The sequence below is a fragment of the Tetrao urogallus genome (assembly GCF_951394365.1).
Source record: "Tetrao urogallus genome assembly, chromosome: 16".
Classification (NCBI taxonomy): Eukaryota; Metazoa; Chordata; class Aves; order Galliformes; family Phasianidae; genus Tetrao; species Tetrao urogallus.
This window is the reverse complement of record NC_136829.1, coordinates 8,956,226-8,965,779: the sequence shown is the minus strand read 5'-3', so window position 1 is coordinate 8,965,779 and position 9,554 is coordinate 8,956,226. Positions and strand designations below refer to the sequence as shown.

Sequence of the window (9,554 nt, the reverse complement as noted above, 5' to 3'; positions counted from 1 at the left end):
ATGGCGGGGCCCGGCCCGCAGCCCGGAGCGGACGCGGCCTTCGGCGAGCAGAGCTTCGGCTTCGCCGCCGCGGAGCTCAGCCTGGTGGAGATGGCGGACGTGGAGTACGGCCAGCTGCAGCACGCGCTGTACGCGCAAGCGGAGCCGCGGGCCGCCGAAGGCGAGGCCGAAGCCGGGCCCGACGCTGCGGTTCCCCCGGACGAGGGCTGCGCCTCCCGCGGCCCCGCCGGCTCGCCAGCCTTCCCCGGCCTCTGCCAGGCGGGAGTGACCGCCGACGGCGGCGCGCCCGGTTCGAACCCCTTCGTGGGGCACGCGGACTTCCAGGAGCGCAGGATGATGTTGTTCGGTGAGGTGAAACCCCCTGCCGGCCAAGCGGACAAAACGCCCAAGGGTGGCTCCGAGGAAATCTCGGGGTGCGGCTTGTTGAGGGCGAAACACGGTGAGAGCTTTGCTGGGGTGAGCAAAGGGAGCGTAGTGGTTGAGCGTGTGGCGATGGCAGCCGAGCCCAGATCGAAATCTGCAGTCAGAGTTCGATTGGAGGACACGTTGAACGGCGTCCAGACAGAAAGCCCCAGATGCCAAGAACCCCAAGAATCTGGAGTGACTCTTAACAAGTGTGTTGTGCTTAATTTCAGTTTCTGTCGTTAAGCTATGTATTTTCATAGAGTTCGAACTGTTTTTCCGAAGTAAACCTACGGTGGGTCCTTTAATACACGCGATGTTATCGTAAGTGGCACTTTTCTAATCTGTGGCACTCCCACGTGGCTGCAGCTGCTCTCTGCCCTCCTGTGTATCGCATCAGTGGCACAGAATGTCATCACAAAAGTAATGACCTTACAACTTTATTATTGATAACAAGCTGTGATTTAAGTAAAGGTGAGAGAAGAGAGTTGCCTGGTTTTGCAACTTAAAGCAAGGCAGCTTCTTGATCCTAACAAAATAATGTGGGGCAGTTGGTTATTGTAATGAATGATACAACGTAGAGGCTTGGCTATGATAAACACTTCGGGTGGAAGTCTTCTTATACACTGTGAACACTTTAGCCCTGTAACTGTATCAGTGTTCTGCTAAGCGTTTCCTTGAGGCTATTGCGGCGCTGAATAAGACGCCTTCTCAGCTGACAGATAATTATTATTTTGCAACAAATGAAAGCGGTTTCTTGATGATAACTACCAAAGGATACGGAGCTGTGATTGTTTTTCTGTGCTCCTCATTTTCGCTATTCACCTTGGTGTGTTTTTGTGTGTTGCTGTGTAGCTTGGTAACATTGATTCAGCAGCCGTCAGAGCTGGTCGGCGTCCCCGTTCATCAGCATCAGAACAAGTGTGCAGCGGTGGTGAAAAACAAGAGCACACCCACCACGCCTTCTGCACAGTTCACTCATCCACTGTTTGCCATGAGTGCGTGTTCTGCTGCTGGAGCTGCTAATTCCTCACAGGCTCAGGTAGGTCATATGTTCTCCATTAACTGTACTCTGCAAATGTCAGATGCTAATAGCGTTCATCTTCCAGGCGTAGTGGAATTGTGAAGGTTTATGTTGAAGTGTGGCTTGGTTTGGATAGACGTGAGTAGTACAATTTGTAGTTTGTTCATCTGTTAATCTTAAGTTACCAAAATTACTCAAACTGACTGTGTGGCGGTTCAGCCGTGCAGTAACGTGCGTGAGGTGGTGAGCAGTAGCCATTGGGTGTTGTAGCAGAAATGCTGAGTCACATCTGGAAGCAGTGATGGAGCACCTGGTGGGAAGGCAGGGCCAGGGTGGAGCTCAGGTGCTTGCAATGTACCTGAGTGACTGGAAGGGGTGGAGCCAGGATCCACTCCTTCTCAGGCCTCATTTAAGGGCTGGCAGTGGAGGTGAGTGTGTCTTGCTGGAGATCCCTGCATACCTGAGGCCTTCCAAAGGTAGGCACCTTTATTCCTTTGTTTCTGCATCCGCTGCTGCTGCACCTGGGCTTATCCTCGTTGCTGTAGCCTGGGACTCTGCTGCTCCACTGTCATTGCTGTGTTTTCCATCACGTTATAGTGTTGCAGATGTCTTAGGAGAATGATACAGTAAAAGAACATAGATACAGATATCTCTTATTCTGTATAAGAGCAGGAGGAGATGTTTAACAAATAAGATTTTCTACTGTTTGTTTATTTTCTACTTCATTTTGATGAGAAAGGTGGTGTTTCGTTTTTCCTTTCCCCTGTAACCTCTGAAGCAAAAGAGATGGTGTGGCACTCAGGAAATGCCAGAAGCGTATTAAAGAAGTAGAACTAAATTCAGCAGACTGATAAAATGCCTTGGTTGTGGTGTGCAGAAGTAATTGAGATTTATTTTCATACAACGTGTTGACTAATGGAGCTGAAATTTATGATCTTCATACAAAGATAATGAAAGTTGTCTCCATTTTATGTATGTAATCCTCCTAAGCGTTCTGTTTTTGATTTTCACAGGCCTCTGGAACATCTTGTGCTATCTTGGAGTCTGCCACACATCAAGAGATTGGGATTCCCAGAACATTCTCTTTCTGTTACCATCAGGAAATGGAATCCACAAAACAGACAGTAGGTGCTATGAATAAAGCTTTGCCTGAGGAAGTTTGGATTAAAGTTGGAGGTAAGCCATCTATCTTCATTTTAGCTTTCTCTGTCCTTCAAATCCTTTTTAATGTGCCTGTGTTCTACAATGAATATGAGTGCAGTGAATCATACCAGGTGTGGTCTTTTGAGATGCACAGTGGGCAGTGTGGAAGTAGATTAAAGAAAAAAGTTGCCAGTAATTTTAGCTATATTTACAAAAGTGTTCAGCTCTTCTGGCTGGAAGAGAGAAAACCTGAGGCTGTAAAATATCTTTGAAATTCTGGGTCTAGAGTAAGTAACTGGTTTCTTTCTACATTTTTTGACCCAAAAGTTGATATAGCAGATCCAGTTATCAAATTGAAGAACATTTGAAGGACTTCTTCAAATGCTAATTAAAGGTAGGCATGATCTCTGTATGTTCTCTGAGCAAATGGAATTAGATGGATTTTGAATCGGTGCCTTTGGGTTTAGGACACGCGTTGCTGTAAGAGTCAATCTAGGTTGGCTGTAAAGCTGCCAGGATTGTTCCACGTAAAACAACAACAAATTTTCTCTGCTCAGTATTTTCCATGACCACTAGGAGGATTATCAATAGGTTCTTTTCCTCTTTGTTTTGCAAAGAAGACACCTTATGCAAGCAAGCGGTAAACAAACGAAGTTGCAGCCGAATAAGCCCAATGGATGCAAACATAGATCGCAAACCTCTTAGTGAGATACAAAACATGCGAGATAGCCAGAGCACTGCAGCTGCACAGGGCCCCTGGCAGTCAGCACAGTCACATTCCAGTGTGCAGGTACAGAGTGGTACGCAGGAAGGAGTTACTCAGCGGAGAGAAAGACATAACCGCATGGAGAGAGACAGAAGGTAATTTTTCTATGAGGAGCTGCAATGCAGAGTTTTTTTTTTGGAGCCTAAGATACTGCTACTCTAAGGGTCCCATCGTTTCCCAGAGTAGGAGGTGAATTTGCTGTATCTTTATTTGGAAGAAGTAGCAATGCAGGCGGTGAGGGTTTGGTGTTTATTAGAAGAAAGAGCGTGTGCCTAATTGCAGGCTGCTCTAGAGAGATGAGGTAACTAACTTGTATATAACACCACTAATATACAAACTTGCAAATACAAACCAAAGATAGCTTAAAATAAAACAAAAAGCAGTCCCCAGAGGTCATGGCTTGTATCAGATGTGAGTAACTGTCCTTTAAACATTATCATTATTATTACTTTTTCCCTTCTCTTCCATCTTGATGACCCTTTGTGTTTGTTTGTAGGCGCAGAATCCGGATTTGCTGCGATGAACTGAATCTTCTGGTTCCGTTCTGCACTTCTGAAACTGATAAAGCAACGACCTTACAGTGGACAACTGCATTTCTGAAGTATATTCAGGAAAAGCACGGCGATTCTCTGAAAGAGGTTCAAATCCAATTTCATTTTTGTTCTTGACCAAATAGTGAAACACTTTTAAAGCTGTCATAACGTAGCTGAAGTGTATGGAATGTTTCTTCTGGGTGCTGTTGGTGAAGGACCACTGTGTCACCGAACTGTCCTTTATAAAGCTGTTTTATTTGACCAGCTCTCCTTGCAGAATTTCGGTTCAGTGTTGTGGTATCATAGGCTGCCTTCACTAGAATTTTCAGATTGAGTTTACTTATTTTTGTGGTTAGCATCATACTCAGGAATGGGGCTGCCTGTAGAATTAGGGCCTTCTTCAGTCATTCCTGTTCTTCTCCTTTCTCTTTTCTCTCTTCCCCACTTATTCACACAGATGTTTCTAGCTGGCTGCTATGAGCCAGTGGTCACAGGATGGGATTCTGAGCTGCATTCTGTGCCCACACTCACTTAAAGTGATTGAGAGTAGGGAAGGGTTGTATGTCCCATAAGCTCCCACAGCCCTACTTGCAGCCCAAGAGCAATTCTATAAGTATCATAGGAGAACAGATGGAACATGGTCCCTTGGTGCTTACTGTGAAAGGTACATTAATTTTCTTCGAGACATCAGTGAAACAAAAACACAACTCTCAAGTAAATACCTCCATCAAACTTTGTTGTTGTTTCTTCTTGTATTTTGATTATTTTCTAGGAATTTGAGACCGTGTTCTGTGGCAAAACAGGCAGGAGACTGAAAGCACCCAGGTCGGATTCGTTTGTAACGTGTCCAGTGCAGGAGAGCGCGCAGCACGGCTATGGAGACCAAGTAGCCTTGAATTGCCTGAGCGTGGATAAATAAGGAATGACCCAAACTGCATTTATCTCTGTTTATGTGTGGGGCTTTGGCTTATTGTGATTAATTTATTTGAGAAGCTCTGGGTGAGACTTGCAAAACTATAACTTGTAAAAACACATAAATGGAGCTTTAAAGAAAACGTTCATCATTCCAAATGAAAATGGAAATTGACTGCCAGCAATATAAATCAGTGTTCTGTTAAAGGGGCTTTGGGACTAGAGAAAACAAGAAAATGCCATGGCAGCTGGTAATTATTTTTCTCCTTTTGCTCCTGTTTGTGGTTCTGCTTTGGATTTTTTTCCCTTCTTTTTCCTTTAAGGTGATACAGTACAGTTAAGAATTGTTGTAGAAGATCACCCTGTCCTGTTACTTTAATAACTACATGCAAATATATCCTTTAAGTGTAAAAAGAAATAGAAGGTACTGTAATAAAATGCCCATTTTTCTCCTTAAAAGTTTGAAAGTTATGTAGGTTGATTGAATAAGTGCACAGTTCCTAAATTGCACTGCTATGATGGAGTTTGTTTGCTGTACTTTAATGTATTTGACCCCAAAGATTGATACAAAGCTATTAGCATTGTTTTTAGAGTGGTGCGTTACTTTAATGCATTTCACACAGCTGTCCAACAGTTTCTTGTATTGTTTAGTCCAAAAATGGCATATAGTAAACAGCAGATGATTTAAATGTACAAACTGTCTTAATATTTAAAGACTAACATGGCTCTATTGTTGATGAGCTTCAGCATTTAGGGCAGAAGTAGAGTAGTGTCTGAGCTTTATTAATTTCAGTGATAACAGATGTTGCCAGCAGGTTTTGAGATACAAAAAGGTCTCCCAAAGTAAATACTGTGTGAAATCACGGATACTGACAATTTTGCAGCAATTTATTTCCAAACAATCCTAGGAAAAACAGTTTTGGAGTATAGAATTCATTTCCATGTGTATAGTGACATTTATAACATCACAAAGAAAGGGTTAAAAAAAAAATCTCCTTTTATTTTTACAACAGTTCATACAAGTCTTTTCTGGCTGAACTTTAGAAGAGCATCCTTCCTTACTTGGGGTTCCTTTCACGATTACTGTGCAAATAGCTTAAGTTGAGGACATGAAAATGCTGTTAACTTCCTTTGTTATCATATGGAAATACAAAAACTCTCCCCTGTAAATTAAAATATATACATTACACCTTTTGCAGAATTGGACTGCAAGAGGCTTAGTAATTATTAGGCTGGGCAAATATCTGAGGTGCAGTCTGAATACTGGCAATAGGCAGCATATACCTCAGCTATGGTCTTAGCACAGAGTGTTAAGGTGTTACAGTACTGGATGCTTAAATGCCTTATTTCCACTGCTGTAAGCAGCAGTTAGGTGCCTGAAACCTGAACAACGTGGATGTTAGTGCACAAACCTGCATGGCTGAAGTCAGTGGAGCAGCACTGAGGAATTCAATTGACAACGTTTGTACAGAAAAGCTGCACTAGTACAGCTTGGAGATGATGATAAAAAGGACCACTTCCTCTTGCAGGTCTCTTCAACACAGGGAGGCAGGGAAGAAGGTGAGGTGATTTAGAAGTGAAAATTCTGGAAAAGTATTGAGGGAGGAGGAAAAAAATGCTCATAAAGCATCTTTAGTTACGGTTTTCATCTGATGCTTTCTTTTTCATACAACTGAATTACTGTGTCAGAGTCTCCACTTAAAATAACAGAAGGAACATGTGTCCATTTATCACTAGGAAGATTTGTCTGTTTTCTTACAATGCACTGTTTATTTAAATATTCAGTCACTTCTCCACTTCTTGTACTGCTTTATGACTTTTTGGAAGTCGATGCTCCGACAGCTCCCATGCAGGCTGATGTGTCACAGATGCCTGGAGTTCCCTGAGCCCCAACAGCACCAGGAGTACCAGGATCCCCTGGAAGGCCGGGTTCACCCTGAGCTCCATCCCGCCCGTTCTTACTGATTCCAGGTACACCAGGAAGTCCTAAACAAGAAGGGGGAAAAACATTACATGTAATATTTCCTGAGTTTCATTTTAAAAAAAAATTGTATCTATAACTTTTAAAGTTCTTAAATGCTTTGAGTATCTGTATATCGGACTTGTTGAATACAAGATGTTAAATAAATTTACCCTGAGTCTGCAGTCTGTGTGTTGGATGTTTTTAGGGTACCTTTGGGTTTACTGGAATTATCTGAGTGTAGTTAAAGGTGGGTGTTTAATATGGTTACCACATGTCTGCTTTAACACTTGCTGATCACAGCAGAACTGGATTCCACTTTGCTGCTACTTCAGACCAGGAGGGACAATAAAGAATTTGTGACCAGATTTTTTTGTAGGGTCCCTGATTCATTTGCTGAAGGGATTCTGTGTGAGCCCAGGTCCCTCCTTCGTGGGAGGCAGTGGCACTCAGCTGCTTCAACTCATGGTGTGTCCCAAAGTCATCATTAAGACTCTGAATAGGGGAAGGAGAGTGACAATACAGAACGCCTTGTTGACATTAAAGATAAGGAGCTTCCTTTATAATGTGTCTAATTTCAAAATTTTCCTCGTGGTGAAACGCATTTTGTTTATTGGCAGAAACAGTTTTGGTTTTGGGCAGCCTTGGGCTGCTCTTTCTTTTATTGTTTTTCTTTTATTCTTTTTCTTTCACGTGCCAAAGATAATTCATAAAACTCTAATTCCCATAATAACAAGCTTTTAGAAACACTGCAAAATGAGCTTCTGTCTCCCTGAGGGACAACTCTATCTCTAAACCTGCATTCTGACTGAATTATGATACAGAAATGAGACCTGATCCTTTTTAGTTCAGTTAAAATTCGTCTACTGTTGATATCACTCAACCTCATAAATAAGAGAAATACCCTCAATACTTAATATATGAAAAATATTTTCTAAAGCATATAAAAAGATGCTATTTATCTATTGATGGAATTATTTTATGGAAGAATGTGAGAGACAGTGGCATATAAATAGTCTGTTTTTATGGCAGTATGTGAATGCAGAGCCTGGTTTTAATGCCTGTAACTTATTCATTGTGAAGATGTAATCACAAGTAGGAAAGCTGCTTTAATAGGTAAGCAAGATATTCTTTCAGACTTCCTAACAGATGCTTATTAATTTGCAGAAAAGAAATTCTGAATCCTCTGATCAAATTGGCAGAGCTGTCCTTAGCTTTTACTTTAGTTACGACTCATTATGTTATTTATACAGGCTTACCTTGAGGTCCTTGATCACCATCAGGCCCATCAATTCCTTGTCCAGCCGGTCCTTTATCTCCCTTTTCACCAGTGTCACCTGGAATCATAAATAAACAATTTCAGCACTGAGTTGTAAAATCAAAAAGCCTCAGGTCAGTGCTAAGATCTTAAAAGATGCAAGCAAAACCCTCCTCTAGAACTCTGTCCAAAGACTGATCCGTTCTGCTGAAATCAGTACAGCTGGTCATTGATTTCAATGGCCATAAGACAGAAACTGCTTGGCTCAGTCTTACCTCTGGGACCAGGGTCACCAAGCTCTCCCGTTGGCCCTCTGTACCCAGGGGGACCACGAGCACCAGGATGGCCAACGCTTCCTCTAGCTCCTGGAGGACCTGGTGGACCAGCAGGGCCAGGGCGCCCCGTCATCCCAGGAGCTAAAGGCTTCCTCAGATTAGCAGCTAACTGTGCAATTTGATCTGAAAAACAGAATAACAGCACCTACAGTAAAAACTGCACGTCTAACATCTTCACTCTTTGCCATCTGGTCAGAAACCTGCTGGCACCTTATGCCATTTTCTGTTTCCTAAACCGCTTTGAAACACGGCAAGGATTCTGGAGAACGATACTTAATTAAAAACCAAGACCTCCGAAACAAGCAGTGCTGAACATAACCTCTAAAGGCAAAGCAGTAATATCAGGGAAAGAAAAACACTTGTTGGGAGCTGGCACCTGTTTGGAGTCCTGCCTTGAGGATGTGCCATGGTGGGGAGAGGAGAGCTAGGAGCTGAGGTTCTGAATGACATGGGTAAGGGGATGTCAGAGCTTCTGCCAGCACGTTTTGTATGTTGCCCCAGAGAATCATGCAAAAAAACTAACTTTAAGAAAATAAAAGACATCGCAAACAAGAATTTTCTGAAGTGTTTCTTTCCATTAACAGCCACTGTATTTTTCCTACTTAAGATGAAAAAGAACAAATCTCAATAGACATCCCACCTTCAAGATCTCATCTTCAGCCAAATACAGTAATTGAAGTTTGCTTTCTCCCAGCAAAACTCACCGTTTATCATTTCCCCACAGAGTTCTCTTATATGTTGTTCACTGGCCTCTTTGCCCTGCAATTAACAGAGAATTCCTGCTTTATACAAATCACATTATTGATAATAATCACTGACAGCTACGTCATGACTTGAAACTCACTTCCAGCAGCTCAGTAAGCAGCGCAGGATCCTGCATGAAAGTGAGATTTTTTTGCCCCTCTTCAGAAGATGACAGCTTCAATTTAGAAGCTGTGTCACAATATAAATGGCAGAGATTAACACCAGCATTTCAGGGCAGCTATTGAATCTGGGCCTCACCTAAGTGCCAGAATGTGAGCCTGGACCAAGACAGAGCACCGAGTAGGAGCTGTATTTTTAAATGACCCGTTTCTAACTCACTTTTATAAGGACAGCAGCAACTTACAGCCCATTCCACTGGCCAGATAATCTGCATGTCAATGAGATTCATTCTCCAAGGTAAACATCTGGGGGGATTGCAATTCTGAAGCCTGCAAACCACTGATCTTTTTCCACTGC

The 9,554-nt window shown here is 42.7% G+C and overlaps 2 protein-coding genes across 2 annotated transcripts in view; one reads left to right on the top strand and one right to left on the bottom strand.

The window, feature by feature from the left end:
* On the top strand, positions 1 to 4,787 carry TCFL5 (transcription factor like 5; the record flags this gene model as incomplete). Its single annotated transcript, XM_079543210.1, has 6 exons — positions 1 to 614; positions 1,258 to 1,444; positions 2,440 to 2,602; positions 3,187 to 3,430; positions 3,832 to 3,973; positions 4,641 to 4,787. The coding sequence occupies 6 exons, from the start codon at positions 1 to 3 to the stop codon at positions 4,785 to 4,787; spliced, it is 1,497 nt and encodes a 498-aa protein (XP_079399336.1).
* A 1,803-nt stretch (positions 4,788 to 6,590) lies between these two features.
* Positions 6,591 to 9,554, bottom strand: part of COL9A3 (collagen type IX alpha 3 chain) — a gene marked incomplete at both ends in the record, with an annotated part of 31,237 nt that continues 28,273 nt past the window's right edge. Inside the window, 4 exons of the mRNA XM_079543495.1 lie at positions 6,591 to 6,766; positions 8,000 to 8,077; positions 8,274 to 8,456; positions 9,038 to 9,092. Of these exons, the coding sequence (XP_079399621.1) occupies positions 6,591 to 6,766; positions 8,000 to 8,077; positions 8,274 to 8,456; positions 9,038 to 9,092 (492 nt within the window). The remainder of the gene's footprint in view (positions 6,767 to 7,999; positions 8,078 to 8,273; positions 8,457 to 9,037; positions 9,093 to 9,554) is intronic.